This window comes from Heteronotia binoei, chromosome 9 (assembly GCF_032191835.1).
Source record: "Heteronotia binoei isolate CCM8104 ecotype False Entrance Well chromosome 9, APGP_CSIRO_Hbin_v1, whole genome shotgun sequence".
Classification (NCBI taxonomy): Eukaryota; Metazoa; Chordata; class Lepidosauria; order Squamata; family Gekkonidae; genus Heteronotia; species Heteronotia binoei.
The window spans coordinates 26,912,005-26,938,752 of record NC_083231.1 but is presented as its reverse complement, the minus strand read 5'-3'; the positions used below and the strand labels follow the sequence as shown (position 1 = coordinate 26,938,752).

The following is a 26,748-nucleotide window of genomic DNA, read 5'->3' as shown; positions in this document are numbered from 1 at the left end:
ATCCTGAGCGGAGTTACCCTGATCTAAGCCAATTGAAATCAGTGGCCTCAGACTGAAGTACTTCCACAAAGGACTGCACTGTGAGTGAGCGAGAGGTCATGAATTTAGGACTCGAAAATGGAGGGACAAAGCATGCCATATGAGTTTTATTCTCTTGTTTCTTTTGCCTCATTAATTTTATTCCTGCTTGTCCCAGTTTGCTCCCCTTCTTACCCAGTTTGCTTCTCTAACGCAAGTGTAAGGCTGGATTCTGGATATGTAAAATTCACTTGCTGTCACTCCGTATTACTCCAGTTCCACTGAGTTATTTTTCTCAGCTGCCTCTCTGTCACTTCTTTTCTCCACATGTTCCCAGGGCTCTGAAAATTACTGCCTTGAGCTTCCCAGGAAACGTCCACGTGCTACTTTCCCCTTCCTTCCCCGTGACTGCCTTCCTATTTCCCAGATTCCCTTGCTCATCTCTGTACACCAAGAGGCATAAGGAAAGAAAACACAAATATCACATTAGGCGAGAAACAAGCGCAGCCATACAAGTTACACAGCTGCAAACCAACAGTATTTTTGGCAAGACCCCTGGATAATCAACAGCCACAACACCGAAACTCTACTCCCATATTTAACTAAATTCACCATCAGCACCACATGCATTTAGCCCTGTATCTACATTTTCTTCTTGTAGTCCATACAACAATCTTGTAAGGTCCATCATTAATGCCTTACTGAGGATTGGGGCGGATTAAGGTTGCCAAATCTTACCTTGGCTTTGGAGGGGGATTATTCTCTCGTGTGGAAAGTGCGTGCAGTGCAATGACATCACCCAGAAGCGACATCATCATACTGGGTACATTGCACCGGGGATACTCTAGGATTAGGGTAAAAACTCTTTGGTACCATAGAACTCTGTGGTACCAAACACTAGCATGTCCCCGGTGTGATGACATCACTTCCAGGTGATGTCATAGCACTGAGCACATCACATGATGATAGAGGACTTTGGGGATTCCCCAGCAGCCCGCTCTGTGCCAGTGGGTAGGGGGCCCCCAAACTAGGGGAAAACCCACCCCCAGTGGGAGCTTGGCAGCCCTAGAGCAGATGCAGAGAAGGAGTGGTTTCCCTACAGTGTGGAAAGCCAGTGTGGTGTAGTGGTTAAGTGTGCGGACTCTTATCTGGGAGAACCGGGTTTGATTCCCCACTCCTCCACTTGCACCTGCTAGCATGGCCTTGGGTCAGCCATAGCTCTGGCAGAGGTTGTCCTTGAAAGGGCAGCTGCTGTGAGAGCCCTCTCCAGCCCCACCCACCTCACAGGGTGTCTGTTGTGGGGGAGGAAGGTAAAGGAGATTGTGAGCCACTCTGAGACTCTTCTGAGTGGAGGGCGGGATATAAATCCAATATCTTCTTCTTCTTCTTCTTCTTCTACAGCCACTATTGGAGTTGAAGGAAGAGGCGAGACAGGACCAGGAACTGTCTTGTAGCTTTCATCACTGCTATTCTAATGTGTATATTGAAGAGAGCCAGAATGGATAACGGATACAGTGCCAGACTATGACTGAAGATGTCCCAGTTCAAATCTCTATTCTGCCATGGAGACCTTGGGCCATTTATTCTCTCTCAGCCTGCATTACAGGGTTGTGTCACAATGACAAAATGGGGAGGGGGAGAGAGAATGGAGCCATGTATGCAACCCTGAGTTTCTCAGACAAAATGCAGCACACAAATTTACCAAATAAAAATAATTTCTGAGGTCCAAAACCAGGTCTGCAATTTCATATTTTGTGTTCTTTAAGAACTCTAGGATGGATACCATCTGGTCCTGGTGATGTGTTAGGTTGCAATTTTCTCCTGTAGGTTCTAGAATATCCTTCTTTGTTACCACTATCTGCCCAAGCAAGCTCCACATCTTCCCCTCCTGAAAACATCCATCCAGGAACAGGTCTTTGCCATATATCTTCAGCAATAAGGCCAGATGAGAAGAATCTATTTCACTTCTCCACAGTCTCTCTGCCCTCTTTTAGTATTCCAATACTTTGATCAGCATCCAGCAGTCCAACTGCTTCCCTAGCTGGTTTCTTGCTCCTGATGTATTTAAAGAATTATTTATTGTTAGCCTTGATGCTTTTAGCAATATGTTCCTCAATGCCCCCTTTTTTTGCATCCCTAATTGTCTGCTTACGAAGAGCCCTGTGGCACAGAGTGTTAAAGCTGCAGTACTGCAGTCCTAAGCTCTGCTCACGACCTGAGTTCGATCCCCGGCGGAAGCTGGGTTTTCAGGTAGCCGGCTTGAGGTTGACTCAGCCTTCCATCCTTCTGAGGCTGGTAAAATGAGTACCCAGCTTGCTGGGGGGAAAGTGAGATGACTGGGGAAGGCAATGGCAAACCACCCCGTAAAAAGTCTGCTGTGAAAACATTGTGAAAGCAACATCACCCCAGAGTCGGAAATGACCGGTGCTTGCACAGGGGAATTGTCTGTTTGCATTTCCTTTGTGCAAGTTTGTGTTGGTTTTCGTCTGTCTCATTTGGGGGAGCCTCCCAGTTTCTGAAGGAAGTCTTTTTTGCTCTAATCACTTCCCTCACCCAGCTTGTTAACCATGTACCAGGACTGTTGGGAAAAGGGAGCTATCAGTACGGCTCAGGCGTGTTCCTGCCTTAATTTGTAGAGAACCCTTGGGATTAAAAGAAGAGAAAAAGAATATACTCTGAATCTCAGAGTCTCAGAGCAGTCACAATCTCTACTCCACCCCCACCCGCAACAACAGACATCCTGTGAGGTGGGTGGGGCTGAGAGAGCTCTCACAGAAGCTGCCCTTTCAAGGACAACTCATACGAGAGCTATGGCTGACCCAAGGCCATTCCAGTAGCTGCAAGTGGAAGAATGGGGAAACAAACCTGGTTCTCCCAGATAAGAGTCCACATACTTAGCCACTACACCAAACTGGCTCTCAGGAGGAAAGGTATAAAGTAGGCCCTCTATCCAAGGGATCTAAAATGCATCTCCAAGAGAGCTTGGGTTCCTGTCATCCTAGGAGTAGAAGAAAAGTTCAAGAAACTACATTTTTGTGTTGTGTGATAGCAAATAAGCTGGAAGGCCCAGATGAGCTGCCATTTCTAAGGTGCTAGAGGGGTGCAGCTGAGGGAGTCTATTAGTCAGCTGTTGGTGTCCATTACATGGCTAGCCTGAAAAGGAGGACTGTGCATTGAAAACAGTGGAAACTGCATTGGAAGTGGAGATGTCATTGAGGGATCATGTCATTTGAATGAGTTGTTTGTTGCAAATGCACACGTAGGCCTGTGTATTGGCACAGGCAATGTTCCCTCTAAGCTGAGTTAGTGTGAGCTAGCTCACAGTTTTTTAGCCTCCAGCTCACACATTTATGACTCAACTCAGGAGGGATGGCCCCAGAGCACACTAATTTAAGTAGTAGCCAAATCGCTCGCTCACAACTTCACTGCTAATAGATCACAAAGTAGAATTTTTGCTCACAAGACTCCACAGCTTAGAGGGAGCATTGGGCACAGGTAACACAACGATGAACGTTCCTCAAGGGTGCAAAAAAGCTACATCAGGGCTGCATCATCAATACCTGAAAGAAAGTCACACTTGAAAGGAGTGAAAGAAAAATGGCCCTCAGTGGTCTATAGCCTAGTTTTTAAATGCATGAAAGGAAAGGGCTTAAAGGGAGGGGGGAAAGTGAATGGATTCGTGTATGCACATGGCACCTATTTTGGGGGGTGCAAATTTTCCACTAGCATTCACAGGACAGAGAAGAAAGATGAAAGAACAGAGTCGGAATGGACATCTTAGTTTAGAATGGAATACTTTTCCACTTCTTACTTCTGAATTGTTCTATTTTGAGCATGCGAGTTAGTGCCAAAATCGGATCCTAAATCAGTAGTGTGCAACCAAATACACAGATTTCAGACAGATGATTCTTTCACAATTATGGCATCAGAGCTTGAACAACGAGTAATTCTGAGCAAAGGAACACGCAAAAGGCGGCAAATTTTTCCGAACCAACAGCTACTGAAGGGAGATACATAAAAATTCACTTGCAAAACACAGAGTTATGAACTGTCCTTGAAGCCACAATCCAATGAAAACATACAAACCATAGTAAAGTTCTTCTTTACGGCCCAGAGCAGAAGCAATGCTGGCTCCCGGCACACTATAGTTTACAAATCTGGGACTAGCCATCAAAACTCCTTACTTTTTCTAGCACAAATTTCTATAGACTTAACCATGGTTAACTAATGCATCTGCGCCAAGAAGAAGAAAAATCGCACATTTATACCCTGCCCGTCTCTCTGAATCAGAGACTCAGAGCGGCTTACAATCTACTTTTTCTTCCTCCCCCACAACAGACACCCTGTGAGGTGGGTGAGGCTGGAGAGGGCTCTCACAGCAGCTGTCCTTTCAAGGACAACCTCTGCCTGAGCTATGGCTGACCCAAGGCCATGCTAGCAGATGCAGGTGGAGGAGTGGGGAATCAAACCCAGTTCTCCCATGCACTTAACCAATACACCAAACTGGCTCTCCACAATGTTAACCACAGTCTTCACATTAACCAGGATTTGAATTTTATTTTGAAATATATTTTGGAAATGCTGAACGCGGCTAGCCTAAGCAATTCTAACACAACAGAAGGGATGAGAGAGGATGGGGAAGGAGCTCATAATCCCAAATCCCATAATCTCTTTGGTTTTCAACAATAGCTTGCAGGGAGTCAGCATGGTATTGGCACCACACTATTGTCTTTCAACCTTTTCTGTTATGCCTTGAAGCTATTTCTAACACCAGGCAAGTTACTCAACAGATACAGATTTTTGTTTCACTAATGGATAAGATGACAGGATTTCCCTCCCCGCCATGTGTGAAATAGTGTAAGATTAAAAGTAAACACAAGAATACCGATTATCAAGTCAAATTTGCAAAAGCGATTGTTCTACACATACAACATACATATAATAATCTTCCCGACCCCTGCAGGTCTCATTTTTGTTTACCTCCCCCTTGACATAGGCAGCCGGGAGTTTTCCTTAAGCTTAGACAGTTTCAGAAAAATATTGTCTTTTATGGCATGATCAAGAGAACTCAAGTCACACCTTTTTTCCCAGGGTGTAAAATAATCACACCGTTTAAGTCAGCAAAACAGTCGGAGTAAATCATGAATTGTTCTCTTGCCACCCTACAGAATTAAAAAGAAGTTAATACCTCGAGTTCGAGATAACAGCAGAGAGTGTGTTGAAAGAACTATTAATCTCCCAGAAGGCCTTTCTGCCTGAGGTGCACTAGCAGATGCATCCTCAGATTAAACTTTCATCAGCGGATCTCTGTTTTTCATCAATCTTTCATTAGCACATGGCTCAGAAAATCATCTGGTCAGGTACCATTAAAAAGCTTTTCATCTTCCAAAGAGAAATTCAACCAAATAAATTACTACAAGGAAAAAGTCTGTTTAAAAAAAAAAAAAAATTCCCAAGGACCTTAAGATAGCAATGACTTTCAAATAACTTAATATTCAAGACAAGAGACACGACTTACTGTTTTAGTCATCAAAACCATTGTCTTCCTGACAAAGAACAGAAAAGAGTAATTTCCCTAGGAAGGGCCCTGTGGGATTTTTGAAAGGTTCTCCCTGCTATGATAATGGCAGGCAACAAAAAAGCTAAGGAACTTCCCCCTCTTGCCCTCTGCTTCTCTGGCGCAAATTACGCCCCCCCCCCCCCACTGCAGATCTTCAGCAGAAACTGGTTCCCAGACCTATATCTGCCATCCAATCTCCAACATTTATAATTTGGAAATATAATTTCTAAATATAATTTCCATTTTCAGGAAAATGTTGCAAGTACATTTAGGTGGCTACAAGCATAGACAGGTGGTGGTGGCTACAAGCATAGACAGCTTCAAGAGGAGATTGGATAAACATATGGAGCAAAGGTCCATCAGTGGCTATTAGCCACAGCGTATTGATGGAACTCTGTCGGGGGCAGTGGTGCTCTGTATTCTTGATGACTGGGATGGCTTCTAGTGTCCTGGCCCCACTGATGGACCTGCTGATGGCACCTGGTATTTTTGGCCACTGTGTGACACAGTGTTGGACTAGATGGGCCATTGGCCTGATCCAACATGGCTTCTCTTATGTTCTTACTGAAGCCTCTGAACATCTACCGAAAAGCTCCTCAGCACTAAGGTTTCAAGCCAGTTCATTGTATGGTGCAGAAATCTGTATTCAGGCTGCTTCTGAGAAAATGGATTATGTCCAGTGTGATTCCTTCCAATGCTTATTGACCACTCTTAGGTGCATCTCGGGAATATTGCTGAGAGCTGAACTGGGCAAATTATTGATGGGAGCTAAGCCTTGGATGAAGGCATTTCTTTTTAAAAGAAAGATTTTAAAATCTGAAGGGCCTACTCTACTTGGTCTTATTCAGACAGACAAATACAGTAGCCAGTGGGATCTACTTTTGGAAAAGAAAATGAAATGCCTAGGAGTAACAAATGACATGGTTAAGGAAACAGAGACTAAAGATATAATTAGGCAAATAAAAATGCATGTTAGGAAGCTGGACACTACTAGAACTTGTTTGACACTTTATCTAGGAATTGCCCTCCTGGTGCAACTGCTGAAGTTGGTTTTTTTTCCCATTCAGCACTATCAAAGCTCAGAAGAGCTTTTACTCGGGTATGAATTAATGCCCTTCCCTCGGTGGTTTTGGAGTGTAGCTATAATAAAGTACTATACACAAATAAAACAAGTAGATGTTTATATGACAAAGCAGAACTCAATGAGCATATGATTATAGAGTGCCCTATATACGAGTTGAGGACTAGTCTGATCACCTCTTGGCTTGAAAATACAGGCTTGCTTGATGCGAGAGCCCAGGTAACATGGCTACTATTGGACACAAATGATCTTGTCACCCTTTCGATGGCAAAATTTATAGAAGAGATAATTAAATTCCTGGAAAATAACATTAAGTAAGGCCTTTTCTTTTTTAATTTTAATTTCTGCTTAAGCTGATAGCTGTCTGAGCAATATTAGAGAGACAGAGACAAACAGACAGACAGGAATAGCTCCTCTTATCTCACTGATTCTAGGTTCAGCTCATCTTTCTGTGCCCTCTCCTGCTAATAACACCACACACATATATTAAGTAATGCAAATGCCCCTGAGGAATCACATTGGAAATTCCCATCCTTCCTCACAAACAACACACTGCAGTAGCATAGCCTGATGAGAGCATGGTTTAACTTGGCCAAAGCATGCCACTCAAGAAAGGACTGTAGCTGGCATAGCAGCTGAAGATGAGTAATGATACTACATATCACAGAGGCAACCTGCACCTATGAGCCCGGATTTAAAAGCCCTCTAAAGCTGTGAAGTCGCTTGTTCAGGGAGGATCCACAGTCCCTGATTGACCCTGTTGTTGACCTCAGTATCATCTAGACTCAGCTTCAGTACATCAGCCCTCATCCTACCCATTACATTTTCCAAACAACTGTTGAGGAAGTCCATTGACACGTGGGACTTGTCCAAAAAGAAAAGGCAGAACTGCATGCCATCAGCATACAGGCAATGCTGCACGCCAGCACTGAAGCAGCACCGAACCCTTTAAAGCAGTTTTTATTCATCCTCAGGCTGCAACAACTTAAATGCATCCATGCGAAACGATTAGACTGATAATATTTTGAGAACAGATCCAGGTGGGCAGCCATGTTGGTCTGAAGTCGCAGAACAAAGTCTGAGTCCAGTAGCCCCTTTAAGACCAACAAAGTTTAATTCTAGGTATAAGCTTTTGTGTGCATGAATACGAAAGCTTGCACCCAGAAGTAAACTTTGTTGGTTTTAAAGGTGCCACTGGACTCAGTATGCTGAGATGCAACCGTTAAAACCGGCAGAGACAAAGTTGTAGTGGATAGAAACAATTATGAGATTGCAAACTAATTAAAATTCTAAAAATGCAGAGAAAAACAAGATGATCCATCAAATTTATTTTACCACTGAGAAGCTTTCATTGACGTATAATATGTACTTGTTGGCTTTGTTATCAACAATTTGCAGGGGTTTTTTTTTTTTACATATGTGGTGGAACTGTCCATGCGCCATGAATTACTGTAATAACACACGTGACAAACTGAGAAAAGAGTTAACGGTTAGTGTACCCCTGAATCCAGAAATCTTTTTGCGGAATCACATAGCTGGTTTTGCTGTAAAATATCAGGGAACACTTTTAACCTGATTATGGCTGCACAACATGTTTTTGCACAGTACTGGAAGCTGGCTGAGGCACCAGATATGTAGGAAAGGCTAGATAAATGGCTAGATTTATCACAGTTCAGCAGGTCCTGCATAACAGAGCTGTTCCGCCAGGCCTTTGGTTGAGGTGGCGGATGTCCAAATTACACCGGCTTTCCCCGCTCAATCTGATCTATCAGATAAATCTGTTCTATCTGCCTCATTCGCCTTCGGGCACTGCTGATGACAACTTGGCTGCCGATTACTGACAGGAATGTGCCCTCCCTGACATTGTTGCAGCAGGCTCTGTGGCTAGAAATTATTAAGCTGCCAAAAGGGATTGTTTTAAAGTAATTTTATCTCGATGGAATGCTTAATATTCTTACAAATTTACTGTTTATTGCTTTCCTGTGAGCTTTCCTGAGCCCATCTACAGGATAGGGAGGGATAGAAGCTTAAATAAATAAGGTTAAAGAGGTTTATATAATTATGACGCTTACTAGAAAGATAACTGTAACAGAAAGGTATATTTGATCACTTACAGACTTCTGTTACTAATCACATTGAGGCAACTTTGTAATATTCCTTTGTAAGGGTTTTCATTAGGTAACCTTTTCAGTATGGATATCGATAAAATTATTTTAAGAATAATGATTTTAATTCTAAAATTACCTAACTTGGGACAAAATGGAGAATCTCCTTTACAAGGCACAACAGGTTAGAATATGGACAGCTTTGGGCAGACAGAATGGTGGCAAAGATCATTTTGATGTCACCACCAAGGAGAAGAAGAAAAAGAATTGCAGATTTATACCCCGCCTTTCTCTCTGAATCAGAGACTCAGAGCAGTTTATAATCTCCTATATCTTCTCCCCCCACAACAGACACCCTATGAGGTGGGTGGGGCTGAGAGGCTGGATTTGGTGAGTTTTTCTCCATTGACCACAGCAAGTTTTCTGTCTGTGTGCTTCATTCTTCCTAGTTCTCAGTTAACCAGGAAGCAGAATGCTCTCTTCAGGTAGGAAAGAGGCATTTAGGAGTAAGGAACTTCAGATCTACCTGAGCCACAATGCAACAGGATGTTTTCTGGTACATCACCAGATTAAACAGTAACCCTATAGCCACACATGTGAAAAGGGGCTGCTTAGGCTGCATTACACTATTAACCGCTGTTTTATTAAGAGAAACACGGATGTTGATATATCTTTAGAGACACCTGTTCAATTGACTGCAAGGGTGTTGTCCTTATCTAACACGTGCTGTATTGTATACCAGCCAACTTCAACACCAAGAAGAAAAAGTTCACTCACCGGCCATTGTCACGGCCTACTCCCCAGACACGGATGCTGACGATGGGTTGAGAATGAAGAATACTGCGATCCATGGGGTCAACCAAATTTAGCATGTCATTCTCCAGGATAAGATACATGTCTTTTCCCTAATGAAAGTCAAACAAAAAATGACCAGTTAATCAATCAAACACAATTTTGGCATTTGTAAAACTAACTCAGCAGAGGAGATCAGTGGCTTTATCAAGGGAGACTGGGAAGAAGGTGTTTAACCCTTTCGCCACGTGTTGGCTCCCCTCTTCTTTTGTCAAGTTATATATCATCTCCCCAATTCCAATCAAAGGGGCTCTGGAAGGAGACCTAGCTGTGAGCTGGCAAGAATAGAAATGATTAAGTACCAGTTCCTACTCCTGTTTCTTAAGAACATAAGAGAAGCCATGTTGGATCAGGCCAATGGCCCATCCAGTTCAACATTCTGTGTCACACAGTGGCCAAAAAAAAGGAGGTTCACAAGTGGGGCTAGAAGCCCTTCCACTTTGCCCCCCCCAGCACCAAGAATACAGAGCATCACTGCCCCAGACAGTTCCAATAATATGCTGTGACTAATGGCCACTGATGGACTCTGCTCCATATTTTTATTCGAACCCCTCTTGAAGCTGGCTATGCTTGCAGCCGCCACCACCTCCTGTGGCAGTGAATTCCACATGTTAATCACCCTTTGGGTGAAGAAGTACTTCCTTTTATCCGTTCTAACCTGACTGCTCAGCAATTTCATTGAATGCCCGCGAGTTCTTGTATTGTGAGAAAGGGAGAAAAGTACTTCTTTCTCTACTTTCTCCATCCCATGAATAATCTTTTAAACCTCTATCATGTCACCCCGCAGTCAACATTTCTCCAAGCTAAAGAGCCCCAAGCGTTTTAACCTTTCTTCATAGGGAAAGTGTTCCAAATCTTTAATCATTCTAGTTGCCCTTTTCTGGACTTTTTCCAATGCTATAATATCCTTTTTGAGGTGCGGGGACCAGAATTGCACACAGTATTCCAAATGAGACCGCACTATCGATTTATACAGGGGCATTATGATACTGGCTGATTTGTTTTCAATTCCCTTCCTAATAATTCCCAGCATAGCGTTGGCCTTTTTTATTGCAATCTATGATCCCAAGATCTCTCTCTTGGTCAGTCTCTGCCAGTTCACACCCCATCAACTTGTATTTGTAGCTGGGATTTTTGGCCTCAATGTGTATTACCTTGCACTTAGCCCATTGAACCTCATCTGCCACATTGACGCCCACTCACCCAGCCTCAACAGATCCCTTTAGAGTGCCTCACAATCCTCTCTGGTTCTCACCACCCTGAACAATTTAGTGTCATCTGCAAACTTAGCCACTTCACTGCTTACCCTCAACTCCAAATCATTTATGAAAAAGTTAAAGGACATGGGACTATCGGTGCGGGTGTTTGCAGAGTGAGCGGTGTGATATGTACAACAGTGAGCCCCAGTAAAGAAGTGAGCCAGACACCTGCAGCTAGTGCTAAAACAGTGTATTTACAGATTATATACAACGTGCTCACTAGTGCAGAAAGATACATCAACTATAGGACCAAAGTGCTCCGCCAGCATGTGACTCCTCGAAGAGAGACCTGTGCACTGGTAGCACAGTCCATATATAGTTCCATCAGCCAATCCTGGCAGTCCACAGTCATGCTGACTCAGTAGGTACTTTCCACCTGTCCTTTACCGGCTAGAACCGGCTTGTAGATAAGGTCACTGTGACCTAGCCTGCCAGCTAGATCACTTGCTGTCACATTAGAGCTGTCAGACTGTGTAAAGGCAGACTCAATACTGACAGGGACCCAGTACTGAGCCCTGCGGCACCCCACTGCTTACCATCTTCCACTGCGAAGATTGCCCATTTATACTCACTCTCTGTTTCCTATTAATTAGCCAGTTTTTGATCCACAAGAGGACTTGCCCTTTTATTCCATGACTCCTGAGCTTACTAAGGAGCCTTTGATGAGGAACTTTATCAAAAGCTTTCTGGAAGTCAAGGTAAACAACATCTATTGGGTCCCCTTTGTCCACATGTTTGTTCACCCCCTCAAAAAACTCTAACAGGTTAGTGAGGCAAGATCTTCCCTTACAGAATGCATGTTGAGTCTTCCTCAATAACTTGTGTTCATCAGTGTGCCTACTCATTCTGTCCTTGATAATTGTTTCTACCAACTTTCCTGGTATTGAAGTCAGACTGACTGGCCTGTAATTTCCCGGATCTCCTCTGGAACCCTTTTTAAAGATGGGCGTGACATTTGCTACCTTCCAGTCCTCAGGAACGGAGGCAGATTTCAATGAAAGATTACATAGTATTTTTGTCAGGAGATCCATACGTTCACCTTTGAGTTCTTTTAGAACTCTTGGATGTATGCCATCTGGACCTGGTGACTTATTAGTTTTTAATTCTTCTATCAGTTCTTGCCTCTTCTATGAAGTCTGGTCTATACATAAAACAGAACGTGGTAGCAAAATGCTGATAGGGCAGAATGGACTGTACCACTTCAGACTGCAGGAGAGAAATTATATTATTTTAAGCTTTCCTATAGAAATAAGGCAAAAGAAGAAAACAGGATCTCCAATGTGTGAATTGCTTTTTTGCAGGGAGTTTTTTCAACACGGGGGAGCATTCATTAGAGTTTTATTTGTTTAAATATTAATAAACCTAAGGACTCAAACTGGTTTACAAAATGCAAACACCAAACTAATTAAACACACACCAACCTCAGAACAACAAAAAAACAAACACCCCCATCTGAAGTGGTATGATCCGTTCTGCCACCACAGAATGGTTTCGATTCTGCTGAAAATTTCATTTTTTTTCCTTCCCCCTTGTGCTGCAGCCCCAAATACTCCTCCAGCCTTGTTCCTCTTCGCTTCAGTTGCTGTGTCCAGCTTTTGGAAGAAGGAACAAGCAGGTGCCATGAGAAAAGGAGATGAGAATTGTCTCACCTCTCCCCAAATGCCAACTGTGTCTCGAATATCATTTTTGCAGTAGGAGAGCTGCCGGATACAGTTGTTCACAGCGACGCTGCTTTTCCCGGGGGCCAGATCTTCCTCTGCCATTTCTACCCATCCCAAAGACCGAACAGCAAAGCACTGAAAAGACATGAAAGACAGCAGTGTTACATTTTAAATCTGAATGGTGTCTCACAAAAGACCATGGCTTATTTTTCGCATCACTTAAATTTAATAGCACTTAACTTTTGCATCAATTTTTGCATCATTTTTTCTGAAGAGGGAGATTAAAGCATATGAAGCTGCCTTATACTGAATCAGACCCTTGGTCCATCAAAGTCAGTATTGTCTACTCAGGCTGGCAGCAGCTCTCCAGGGTCTCAAGCTGAGGTTTTTCATGCCTATTTGCCTGGACCCTTTTTTAGTGGAGATGCCAGGGATTGAACCTGGGACCTTCTGCTTCCCAAGCAGATGCTCTGCCACTGAGCCACTGTCCCTCCCTTAGCATGAAAAATCTGTATCTTAACAAGTATTATATTTGCTAACACAGAGCAAAAAAGATGCGTACCCTTGAATTTGATATTCACTGCATCCAGTTCTTGCATTACTTTTTAATAGAAATATTTATCTATTTATTTATTTTAATATATTTCTATTCCACCCATTCCCCGTAGGGCTTAAGGCGGAGTACAACATATGATAAAACAATAAAATACAAAAAAAAATTATAAACAGACAACTCAACAGCACTCAGAAAATTTTCCACATCATCAGCATTTTCCATATCATCACATATTGCCCAGCCTGCCCGTCTCACATCATGATAAGATGTTATCCCATAGGGGTGGCAGGTATTACTCCATTTTCTAGCACAGGTGACAATGCCAGAAAAGAGTCCGCACTCTTAACCAGAACACCAAACTGGCTCTCAAGGCAGTCAAGACAAAAAAACAATGCACAGGAGCAAAACCAATCAAATATGCATTGCCCTTGGCCAAAAACACAATAGCCCCTATGCAATACAACAGCCAAAAACCCAGCCATCAGCCCCATCAATCTGGGGGATTCACCAGCAAGCAAACACTGGGTGACTCCCACTGGAGAGCCAGAAAGGTCAGCGACAACAGGATAGCAAACCAACTAAAGACTGGTTGATTTTATAAAACGGAGAGGTGCCTAACTTCTTTTGGATCGGAACCTCAGCATGTGTGTTCATTTCAAGCTAGTGGTGAACTGGTTACTTTCAATGTGTGAATACGTGGTAAGGTCCATTTGACCACACCTCTGCAGTTATGCACATTCAATAAGTTGCAGAATCAGGGCAGAATCTGCCTGGGTGTGAAATCGGACACTCGCCATGTGGTTGCAGTTGCTATATGTTGAGTTTGTGATGCAGATAAGCACCTAAAACCTTCACTAAATTGCACCCTCACATGCCCCAAAGGGCACCATTTCAGGCAAAAAGAAAAGAAAAGAAATCAGTCACGGCCAGTTATGTAAACAGAAGTACATAAAAGAAAAAAGGAACGCATTCATAACCCAATATTTAAAGTCATAGTCACAATCCAAAGATATAGAGGCTAAATGTTTGACCTTCTCCTGCTGAACAGTGTATTTTCGTGCCATCTCACAAGGTGCTTTCAAAACTCCCTTTCAAGAGAGGATTGTAGAACACAGATCTGTGTATGTCAGAGAAACACAACTCCAAGTTTCCTTGGGTGCATCAACCTGGTTGGGCAATTCTCTGAACACAGGCTATACAGACGAGAGTAACACGATGCAGACCATCACAGAAGTGAGATACAGATAGAAGAATATAATTAAGTAGCAAATTGTTATGATCAGGGCTTTTTTTGAGCAGGAACGCGGTTCTTGCTAGCTTGGCATCAGGGGGTGTGGTCTAATATGCAAATGAGTCCCTGCTGGGCTTTTGCTACAAAAAAGACCTGTGTGACACAATGGTGATGTCAGGGGGTGTGGTCTAATATGCAAATAAGTTCCTGCTGGGCTTTTGCTACAAAAAAGACCTGTGTGACACAATGGTGATGTCAGGGGTTTGGCCTAATATGCAAATGAGTCCCTGCTGAGCTTTTGCTACAAAAAAGACCTGTGCGACACAATTGTGATGTCAGGGGCCTAATATACAAATGAGTTCGTTGCTGGGCTTCTGCTACAAAAAAAAGACCCGTGTGACACAATGGTGATGTCAGGGGTGTGTGGCCTAATATGCAAATAAGTTCCTGCTGGGCTTTTGCTACAAAAAAGACCTATGCGACACAATGGTGATGTCAGGGGCCTAATATGCAAATGAGTTCCTTGCTGGGCTTCTGCTACAAAAAAGACCCGTGTGACACAATGGTGATGTCAGGGGTGTGGTCTAATATGTAAATGAGTTCCTGCTGGGCTTTTGCTACAAAAAAAGACATGTACGACACAATGGTGGTGTCAGGGGCTGTGGCCTAATATGCAAATGAGTTCCTGCTGGGCTTTTGCTACAAAAAAAGCCCTGGTGATAACTCCTTGCATAATAAGCAAAGTGGGGTGGGGATGAAGGTTGGGGTAGAAACGTCAGGCTGCAATAATCCATGTTAGAAACACTAACCGACGTAGTGGGGGGCAGATGTGACATCCATGCTTTAAGCAGACGCACTGTCTTCTTAGAACACCATTCTACATAACATATTCCACAAAGGTAACAGACAACATAAAAATACAAACATAGAGACAAGGAGAGACAGAACAGTGCTTGAAGGAACCGTGCCTTTCAAGACACCAAACACAGTTTATTAAAAGACATGGAAACTAATTATATTAGGATTAAAAAAAAAAAAACAACCCAGAAAGATGCTTAACTAACAACAGCTGTCATAGCATGTGAGAGTGATATTTCTTGGAGGCATGTGTTTTTTTGCGGATGTAACTGGAAGTGTGGGGGGGAACCTACTGAAGCATATAAAAGCACCTTTAATTTAGTATATTATACAATTTGCTTGTTTCTTTAAAATAACATTTTAAAAATCCAAGAAATTATAGATGTACAGAGGGAAGTTTGGCTTGGGAGAACAATGGAACAGTTGAAAAGACAGGTTGCTTACCTGTAACTGTAGATCTTCAAGTGGTCATCTGTGCATTCACACTCATGGGATAGTGCGCTTGCGCCGATCCCCGAATCGGTATCTGAAAAGCCCGGGATTTTTCCGCGCTCGGCGCCAATGAGCATGCGCAGGCGACCCACTGCGCATGCCCACCAGCGCCCGCGCGGCAATCCCGCCAGTTCCTCCCTGACCGCTGAAAGCCCCTTACTGAAGAGAGACCGTCAGCAGCGGGGAAGGAGGGCGGGTAGTGTGAATGCACAGATGACCACTCGAAGATCTACAGTTACAGGTAAGCAACCTGTCTATCTTCTTCGTGGTCTCTGTGCCTCACACTCATGGGAGATTAGCAAGCAAAGCATACCTGGAGGCGGGAAGACGGTCAGCCTGAAGAAACAGCTTGCAACACCGCAGCTCCCAACCGAGTCCTCTGCTGAGCATGCACGTCCAGCGCGTAATGCTTCATGAAGGCATGCGGAGAAGACCAGGTAGCCGCCTTGCAGACATCGGAAAGGGACACACCCTTCAGGAATGCCACCGACGTGGCCATCGCCCTTGTGGAGTGTCCACGAACAGGTCCAGGTAAAGGCTTCTTAGCCAACAAATAACAAAGTTTGATCGTCTCAGTAAGCCATTTGGACAGTCTCTGAGAAGAAATTTTGGACCCTAACTTTGGGGCAGAGTAGGAAACAAAAAGTTGATTGTCCTTACGAAAACCCCGTGAACGATTCAAATAAAACAGGAGGGCACGCTTAACATCTAACGCGTGCAGTCTGCGTTCCTCATCCGAGGAAGGACTAGGGTAAAAGGTGGGCAACCAAACTTCTAATTTAAGGTGAAACTGGGAAACCACTTTCGGGAGAAAAGTAATGTCTGGAGCCAGAGAGACCCCAGCCTCCCTAAAGGCAAGGTATGGGTAGTCACACCGCATCGCTGTGAGCTCCCCCGCACGACGTGCCGAAGTGATGGCAACTAAAAATGCAGTCTTCCAAGACAAAAGTTGCAGGGAACATGTCGCCATAGGCTCAAAGGGACGACGAGTCAACTTGTCCAGAACCAAAGTCAAGTCCCACAGCTGTGGAGGGGATCTAGACGGGGGATGAAGGCGGAACAACCCCTTCATAAATCTCTTGGACTGCGGGTGAGCAAAGACAGAGTAACCCTCAACTGAACCATGAAAAGCAGAAATAGCTGCTAAATAGACCTTAATGGAGGAGAATACCAGCCCCTCATCCACCAAGGACAAAAGAAACTCAAAAACTGTGGGCAGCCCAACAGTGTCAGGTGACATTGGAGAGTCAGCCACAAAGTCACTGAACTTTTTCCACTTCCTCTCGTAAGAGGCACGGGTGGAAGGTTTCCTGCTACTCTGGAGCACTTGCTGAACCCTGGTGGAAAAGTCTAGTGGTCGATGAACCACGCTGTCAGCTTCAGGTGTGGCACGTTGTGATGGAACACGTGCCCTCCCTGGGCCGACAACAGGTCCGGTTCTGCCGGGAACTGGTAAAAGGTCCCCTTCGACTGCTGGAGCAGAATCGAGAACCAGCTCTGACGGGGCCACCACGGGGTCACCAGAATGCAACGTGGCTTCTCCTGCACTAATTTGTGGACCACCCTCGTTAGCAAAGGTAAGGGCGGGAACATGTACAGGAACCAGCCCTCCCACCGAAGTAGAAGTCCGTCTCCCAAGGAAGCCGGATCCGCACCTCCCCTGGCACAGAACAATGGGCACTTCTTGTTCTGCGCTGTGGCGAAAGCATCCAGCTGTGGGTAACCCCAAAGTTGGAACACCGGCTCTAGGAACCTCCATTGCAGTTCCCATTCGTGTGGGGAGGCTCCACCCCTGCTGAGAGAGTCCGCCTGTATGTTGAGGACCCCCGGCAGATGTGTAGCTTTTACAAAAATGTCCCACTTGAGACACTCCTCCCAGAGATCCATCACCAGCGAGCATAGCCTGCGAGACACTGTCCCCCCCTGTCTGTTTATATAACACAGGGCAGTGGTGTTGTCCGTAAGCAATGCCACAGTCTGTCCCACCAGCAGTGGACGGAACGATCGAAGGGCAAAGTGAACTGCCAGCAGTTCTAGATAGTTTATATGGCACCGGCTCAGTTTCGGTGGCCACTTGCCCCCCACACATAGCTCTTCCAGGTGGGCTCCCCACCCCCACATGGAGGCATCGGTAGCGATGGTTACTGTAGGGGTCGGCAGATGAAAAGGGGCCCCTTGACGGATGTTGCTCTCTGTTCCCCACCATTGCAGGGAGCGGAGAGTCCCGGGTGGAATGGTGAACCTCTTTCGAGGTGAGTCTCTGAGAGGCCGAAAATGGCGCAAGAACCATATCTGTAGGCCTCTCATGTGCAGTCTTGCGAAGCGTAGCACGCTTGTCGTCGCGGCCATCAACCCCAGCATCCGCTGGAGCTGCTGAGCCGTGCCCCACTGCCGCCTTTGAAGTAGCTGTACCAGATTGATGATGTCCTTCGCTCTCTGCGAAGGGAGGAATGCTCGATGTTGTTGAGTGTCCAACAGAGCCCCTATGAATTGAACTGTCTTTGAAGGAGTAAGATGGGACTTCTCCAGGTTGACTTGCAGCCCCAGGGTGCCAAGAAGACGCAGAGTGATAGCGATGTGGGTTGTTAGACTCTCCCTCGACTTCGCCACAAGAAGCCAGTCGTCGATGTATGGGAAGACAACGACTCCCTGCAGACGAAGATGGGCAGCCACCACACTCATCAGCTTCGTGAACACCCGAGGAGCAGTAGACAGTCCAAACGGCAGGGCCCTGAATTGGAAGTGACGAGCACCCACTGCAAACCGTAGGAAACGCCTGAACGCGGGATGGATGCTGACATGAAAATAAGCATCCTTGAGGTCCAGGGTCGCCATCCAGTCTCCCTGATTGATGAGGGGCAGGATTGTTTGCAGCGTAGCCATTCTGAACTTCTGGTACAGAATAAATTTGTTCAGACTCCGAAGGTCCATGATAGGCCTTAGGCCCCCGTCCCTTTTGGGGACCAGAAAGTAACGGGAGTAGAAGCCTCCCGTCCTGGCCTCCGGTGGAACTACCTCTATGGCTTGTTTCTGTAGGAGGTTGTTCACCTCCGCCAGCAGAGGTGGGGAAGGGGGAGTGGTGACTACCACGGACTGGTTTGGGGTCTGAACAAACTCTATTTTGTAGCCCTCTTCTATGATGGACAGAGCCCACCTGTCTGTGGAGATCAACTCCCAGGCAGGCAGGAAAGGGCGTAGGCGGATGGATGAATTCCCAATGGGGACGATGACGCGTGCTTGGAAGAAGTCAAACCCCCTGCTTCTGGGAGCGAACCCCCTTCGACTTGCTGGGCGGTTGTGACCCGTAACGGTTCCTGCCGTTACCCGAGTAGGGTGATCGCTCGGACTGGGCAGGGCGAGGACGCCATTGCTCAGGAGAGAACTTCTGATAAGGCTTCTTGGTCCAGGGTTTGGACCATTGCTTGGATTTGGAAGCCTTAGGAGCAGATTGGACACCCAAGTTCTTAGAGGTCTTGACACTCTTGTCGAACTCTTGCAGCGCCGAGTCAGTTGTGGTGCTGAAGAGCCCGTCACCCTCAAATGGCAGATCTTCGATGAAGGTCTTAGTGTCCTGGTGGAGCGTGGTAGACCTGAGCCAGGAGTGCCGTCGGATACAGACTGCAGACGTAATCTGTTTGGCTGAGGCTTCCACCATATGTTTTGCTGCGGCCAGTTGTTGTCTGGCCACAGCGAGACCTTCTTTTTGTAGCCTGGTTGCAGCAGCCCTCTTGTCCTCAGTTAACGAGGAGAGGAAGGGGGAAAGTTGTTCCCACACGGCATACTGATATCTAGCCATGCAGGCGGCATAGTTAGACACCTTTATGCCGAGTGCCCCCGCGGAGTAGACCTTGCGGCCCATTCCATCAATCTTCCTCCCTTCTTTGTCCGGTGGGGAGGAGTGGACCTTCCTTGCCTTCGAAGAGGAGGAGACTACCACCGAGTTCGGGCGCGGATGGGTGAACAAGAATTCAGCCCCGGTCTCTTGGACCCTATACATATGGTCCAGCCGTTTCGATGAGACTGGCGTCGAGGAGGGTCGTGCCCAAGGCTCCTTGACCACTTGGAGGATCACCTTGGTCACTGGCAGGGCAACCGCAGTGGATGTGTTCCTCTGCATTATATCGAACACATTGTCGTCCACTACTGGCTCTGGTTGCGTCACAGGCAGCTTGAGGGTGGCAGCAATCCGTTTCACAAGGTCCCCATAGGACTTCAGATCCTCCGACGGCGAGATCGGGAGATCCTCGGCCGTCTGGGAACCCGGTGAAGGCTCCAATCCCTGGACTTCACTCTCCGACTCCGACGACGAGGAGTCCTTGTGTGTGGAGTGCTCCGAGAGCATCGGGGTCGATTCTCGCGGTGGAAGGATCGGTGGTCTTCGATCCGCATCTACCGGAACCAGCTGTCGATCCGGGGGAACCGACGCCGACGCAGAGGCCTTCCGAGACCGATGGGATACCCTCGACACCGATGAAAATTGGGATGCCTGCTCCCAATCGTGGTAGTCGTCCGGGTACCAACGACAGGTCTCGTACCGGGAGTAGGGAGGCTGCCACCTGCGTTGCTCCCACGGTGGTATCGGGAAGCGTTGAGGAGGGTAGAATGTGTCTCGCCTGACTCGGGGCTTGAATGGTGGGTCGATCACCGGTGCCGACGCGTCAACCTCCGAGGTCGATTCGCTTTCGGAGCGACGACGGGAGCCCGAAGACGAAGACCGTTGGGTCAAGTCGATTTCCGGCTCTTGTTCCGACGCCGACAGGAGCTGCTGGTCAGCTGGGCTACGGCGCGGAGGCGTCCGAGGTTTTTTCGGAGGTTTTGTCGACGTCGATGTCGACGCACCGCCCGAAGGGGAAGGAGTGCGGGGTCGCTTTCGCTTCTCCTTCGACTTCGCCTTTTTCGGAGGTCAGGTCCCCGAGTCCTCCTGGCGCTTTTTAGCGGGCGTATCCACCGCGCCCTCAAGGGAACGTTTCGTGGAGCCACGCTCTTCCGGCAAATCCAAAGTCAGTATCGGAGCCGCATCGGCCGATGCGAGCTCCAGGGCCGGGGTTTCGGACGACTTCGGTGCCGATCCCTCCATCGGTCGATGGGGTCTAAGCGCCGATTCGATCAGTGCCGCAGATAATCGAGCCGCCCGGTTCTTCCTCGTCTGCTTCGAAAAGCGGAGACAATGCGGACACGCGTCTACTCGGTGGGCCTCTCCCAGGCACAGTAGACACAGGGAATGACCGTCTGGAGGGGCGATCTTCTTCCCACACGCACGGCAGCGCTTGAAAAACCCCCAGCAACTTTCCATAGAAAGTAGCCGCAAAAAAACTCCCCAGAACAATCTGAGAGAGAAAAAGAGGAGCGGGGGGAAAGCGCGGGCGAAGCGCCCCGAAGGGCCGTCAGCCGGACGAACACAAAACGCTTTTTTTTTTTTTTTTTTTACTAACTAACTAACAACTATGAACTACAACTAACTACTAAACAACAACAGTAAACGGGCTAAAACGAGAAGAAAAGGCGAAGCCAAAAAACTTCTCACCGACCGGGGAAACGGAAAGGTAAACCTCTCAGCGCAGCGGTCAGAAAGGAACTGGCGGGATTGCCGCGCGGGCGCTGGTGGGCATGCGCAGTGGGTCGCCTGCGCATGCTCATTGGCGCCGAGCGCGGAAAAATCCCGGGCTTTTCAGATACCGATTCGGGGATCGGCGCAAGCGCACTATCCCATGAGTGTGAGGCACAGAGACCACGAAGAAGATCTATTGAAATGCCTCCAAAATATAGTCTTTTCTCAACCCATGTCTTTCCCTGGTCTCTGCCACCTATTTATTTTTGTTGTGTATGCGGACCAAAGTGAAGACTGTATAGGGCATGGGCCTGTACATACCCCTGGGCCATGGACTGGTACCGGTCTGCTGCCAGTTAGCAACCAGGCTGTGAGTTGTATAATTATTTCATTATATATTACAATGTAATAGAAATAAAGTGCACAATTGTATCATCCTGAAACCATTGCCTAACCCCCCACCCCAGTCTGTAGAAAAATTGTCTTCCACTAAACCAGACCCTGGTGCCAAAAAGGCTGGTGATCACTGGTATAGGGTGTTCCTGCCTGGCTCATTGGAGCCATAGAACGGAGCTTGGGAACTCGGGAACAATGGGCAGCAGGATCCAAATCCCTGCTGCCCTGCACCAATCACAAGCCCCCTGCTGGTTTGAATGAACCAATAACATGCTTGCGTGGGAACCCTGAGTTGTATATAGTTGGCCCCATTGGCCGAGTTCTCCAGTCTTGGAGTGCAGCCTATCTAATGCTGTGCCTAATAAAGAGCCGATGTTCACCACTACTTCGCCTCTTCAATGCATTGAACCCACTATCTTATAATTTTTTACAAATTAACCTTCTCCTCCTCTCAGAAACTCAGAAAATAGTACATGGTCATCTGCTCTTTGTTTTGTTCACAAGACAACACTGTAAGGTAGGCACAGCTGAAAGTGACAGAGAGAGAGAGACTGTGGCAAGGTAACCACGTGAATCTTGCCCCACTGGTGGACCTCCTAATGGCACTTGGGTTTTGGCCACTATGTGACACAGAGTGTTGGGTTGGATGGGTCATTGGTCTGATCCAACATGGCTTCTCTTATGTTCTTATTTTCATGGCTGAGGGAGAATCTGAACCCAGCTCTCGCTGATCACAGTATAACACTCCCACTTCTATACCACACTGCCACCAGGCAGCTCTATACCAACACTTCCTCTCATCACACATCTCACAAAACTTAAATGCACCCCCCCCCCTTTATCTTAATTTCTGAAGTAAAAGAAAATAACAAATAAGTTCTGAATAGCAAACACACCCTTGAAGAGCCATTCAACGAAATTAAAATTGTTTTTTCAGAACCCCTAAAGGATAATGCACACGCATCATTACCTACAATAAGTTTTATTTATCTGGTTCTTTATGTGAGGAGATCGAGGCAGGGAGACTGTACTGGTGTAAATTACAACACAAACCTGGCTCAGAGACTCAGCAAAGAGCAGCTTCTCTCTCATATACCAGCTGCTAAACCATGGTCTACAGCAGGGATGGCCAAACTTGCTTAATGTAAGAGTCACACAGAATAAACATCAGATGTTTGAGAGCCGCAAGACATGAATGTCAGATGTTAGAAAGCCACAAGGAAAGAGAGAGAGAGAGCAAATAGAGGGAGGAGAGGTAGAAAGAAAGCAACTTTAAATGTGTTCTCCAAGCTGCCAGCTGGCTTGGAGAAGTGATTTAAAGAGACAAATGCCTTTTCCAAGCCAGCCAATGGGGTGGTGGGTGCTTCAAGAGACGCACAATATGTACAAAAGAGCCATATGTGCTTCCTGAGCAGCAATTTGGCCACCCTTGGTCTACAGCAATTACAACCATAGTGCTACTAATTCCAATAGTTGAACAAAGCAGGAGTCAAGTTTCACCTTTAAGACCAACCAGATTTTATTGAGAACGTAAGCTTTTGTGTGCTCTCTTAGCACACTTCATCAGATGAGGGAATAAGGTATTGTGGGCTGAAATACATGCAGTTTGTTGTTTAAGAGTACAAACTGGCTGTGGTCACATGATAAAACGGTGTGGCTTGGCCATTTGATCTGAATAGCCATAAACAGTAATAAAGTTCCCTGACAATTGGTGTTCCCTGACAATGGCCAAGCCACACTGTTTTATCATGTGACCACAGCCAGTTTGCACTCTTAAACAACAAACTGCATGTATCTCAGCCCACATTACCTGATCCCCTCGTCTGATGAAGTGTGCTTAGAGAGCACACAAAAGCTTACGTTCTCAATAAAACTTGGTCTAAAAGGTGCACTTGACTCCTGCTTTGTTCAACTGCTTCAGACCAACACGGCTGCCCTCTTGGATTTAATTCCGATAGTGGCACCTTTGCCAGAGGAGGCAAGGGGCAGGATGTGGAAGTCACTTTTCATGACCCCACCTCATGATGTTGCCTATGACCTCTCTATATGCCCCTTGGTGGGCATCATAAAGACCACCAGAATCCATCTTTAAGGGATAAAAAAAGTAAAGGCAGTCCCCTGTGCAAGCACCAGTCGTTTCTGACTCTGGGGTGACGTTGTTTCACAACGTTTTCACTGCAGACTTTTTATGGGGTGATTTGCAATTGCCTTCCCCAGTCATCTACACTTCCCCCCCCCCCCAGCAAGCTGGGTACCCATTTTACCAACCTCAGAAGGATGGAAGGCTGAGTCAACCTCGAGCCGGCTACCTGAACTCAGCTTCTGCCGGGATCGAACTCAGGTTGTGAGCAGAGCTTAGGACTACAGTACTGCAGCTTTACCACTCTGCGCTATGGGGCTCTTTCTTTAAGGGGTAGCTGGGATGAAAAACTGGGACCTGATAACTTCAGTGGCATTGTTGGCAACAGCGCTGGTGGTAGGAATGGATAGTCCCTGCCTTACAGGTTCTGACAGGGGGCTGTTAGAATAGCCCAGTTCAGTTGTAGCAGCTTCAGTGGCTTTCAAGCAAACCTCAAAGTTTGTTGAGCAGAACAGGCAAGGGTGGGACACAGTGAGTGTTATGTATCATAATTCTAGGCTTGAGCTTGAAGCAGGCTCATTACTATCCAGGATCCTGATACCTACATTCCGATTGGCTGTTCTCTTAGAACCGGCCAATTGAGACGCGAGGCATTTCTTCCAGGAAATGCAAATAAACGATCTTGGAGAGGCCAATAGGAAGGATTGCTACCAACTAAAGGAGGCGTGTTTTATTCAGCCATATTGAGCTGGGTTGCCTGTGTTGTGACTGTTCTTGTTCAATAAATTGTTACTGCTTACCTTAAGCTGGTTGAATGCATTACAATAGTAGGGACACAGCACAGCGAGTGACATGAAATGAACCTTTTAAGGTTCCAACTTTCCAATCAGTTTTATGTACAGATGCATCAATTCCAACATATCCGAATTAAAATACTCCACAAGGAGACACCAGAAAGTGTTACACAAACACGCATTCCCCCCATTAGAGCACTGTCATAATTAGCATTAGCATTGTAAAACAGATTTGGCTCAGAGATCCAATATGTTGAGTTTTCATTTCCTTTGGGCAACACACATAGAAACATTCATATTTATATTTTGGGTATGGACCTAAATTTACTTTTAAATTGGGCTGCAATGATAAATAGGATAGATAAATGGATATCCTTTTGCATGCCCATCACCAGCCTTTAAAATATTGGGGGGGAGGAGAGGGAGAGGGAGGGGGGAGAGGGAGAGGGGGAGAGAGAGAGAGAGAGAGAGACAGAGAGACAGAGAGAGAGAGAGAGAGAGAGAGAGAGAGAGAGAGAGAGAGATTTAGTGCTGCTGCTCCCCAGTGGCCAATAAGTGTCATTGCTACCAGCACTTTTAGCCATCTTGCAATGCGTTTTTTTGGGGTCCTTTTTAATTTGGAACAGAAACCTGACTACAGATGTGTTACACAGTTTGAATGCTATTTATTTTTGATTTCACAAGAGTTATGCCCTGCCTTTCTGCTCTCCCTAGAGCTACCAAGGCAGCTAACTAATCAAAATATACCTGATAAAATCACAGAACCCCATCCAGAACGGGTGACAGCTCAAATCCCAGGTCAGGCCTTCCACCCACCAGTAGCACTTCTGTCTTGTCAGTATTAAGCTTCAGTTTATTAGCCCACATACATTCCAAAACTACTTCCAGGCTCCGGTTCAGGCAGTGTTCCCTCTAAGTGTGAGCTAGCTCACAGATTTTTAGCCTCCAGCTCAGACATTTTGGTCTCAACTCAGGAGGATGGCCCCAGAGCACACTAATTTATGCAATAGCCAAATTGCTTGCTCACAACTTCTGCAATAAAAGTGCCATCTTCCTACAATTAAATATTTGTCCATTGATTGAGGCTCCTCCCTTGGGGAGGGAGAGTTTGCTTTGCCAGGCTCTCTCAATTGCACAGATCTACTGAGTCAAGCCTCTCTTCCTTCTATTAGCTGAGGCTCCTCCCCCCTCTTGATCCCCAGGGAAGGAACGAAAGAGCCAGACCTTCCTTTGCCCAGTTCCCTGGATCCCATGGGAGAGATACAAAGAAAGCACCTTTAAGACTAATGAGTGCTAATGTTTTAAGCATGTTTTATTTTAAAGTTTTTTTTTACACAACTTTAATTGTGTTTGTGTCCTTTATAAGGTTTCTATCTCTGCTACCTAATCTTAAATATGTACACATACGCCCTGGCCCGACATGGCTCAGCCCAACAAAGTCTCATTGTCAGATCCAGCCCTCATAACAAGTGAGTTCAATAACCCTGATATAAGTAGCAATGGCTAGGCTGTTAAGTCAGGATCTGAGAGACCCCAGTTCAAATCCCCACTGTGCTGTAAAGCTTGCTGGGTGACCTTGGACCAGTCTCTCTTTCTTAGCCAGGTCTACATCAGAGGGCTGTCATGAGAATAAAATGGAAGTGGATGGGGAAAACTATGTATGCAACACCAGAACTTGTATTATTTTTTACAAAGACTTCTGCAATAAAAGCACCATCTTCTTGCAATTTACATCTTCTTGCAATTAAATATTTAATCATTTACTTGGCGGTTCTCCAGTCAAAGGCATTGCAACATCCCATTTTTATCATCCTGCTTGAGAAGTACCATTTGCAAAGCAGAAAGGGATAGGGGATTATTGAAGTGTCTTTGACCACAAGACTAGAAAAAAGGAGATTAAATGGGGAAAAAAGATGCACACTGTTAACTAAAGTCCCTCCTAGGCAATAGTGTACCTACAAAATCAACATGCTGACTGCACAACAAATTACATGTTTGGCTCTGCCCTTCCATTACTTCTGTGACTTTTGGTTTTCCTGAATTAGAAAATTATTCTGTCAAGATGTGAGCTGCTGCCTGTCTATTTTTGTGCAATGGAAGATTTTAGAAAAGGTCTCTGAACAAAGAAATTGATTTTAAAAAGTTGGAAAAGACAAAACATTATTAATGTAACTGATTTGGTTTTAGATTAGCTGATTAGGAATTCAGTGTGATAAATTAGTTGAGGCATTTCTCAGGTATGAGAGGTGCCTTTTAA

At 45.9% G+C, this 26,748-nt stretch overlaps 1 protein-coding gene across 8 annotated transcripts in view; it reads right to left on the bottom strand.

Annotated features, from left to right (window-relative positions):
- APBB2 (amyloid beta precursor protein binding family B member 2) overlaps positions 1-26,748 on the bottom strand; it is a 157,137-nt gene that overhangs the window by 46,184 nt on the left and 84,205 nt on the right. For all 8 annotated transcript variants that reach the window (XM_060246335.1, XM_060246332.1, XM_060246334.1 and 5 more), the window contains 2 exons: positions 12,525-12,671; positions 9,542-9,669 (listed from right to left, as the gene is read on the bottom strand). In XM_060246335.1, the coding sequence (XP_060102318.1) occupies positions 9,542-9,669; positions 12,525-12,671 (275 nt within the window). The remainder of the gene's footprint in view (positions 1-9,541; positions 9,670-12,524; positions 12,672-26,748) is intronic.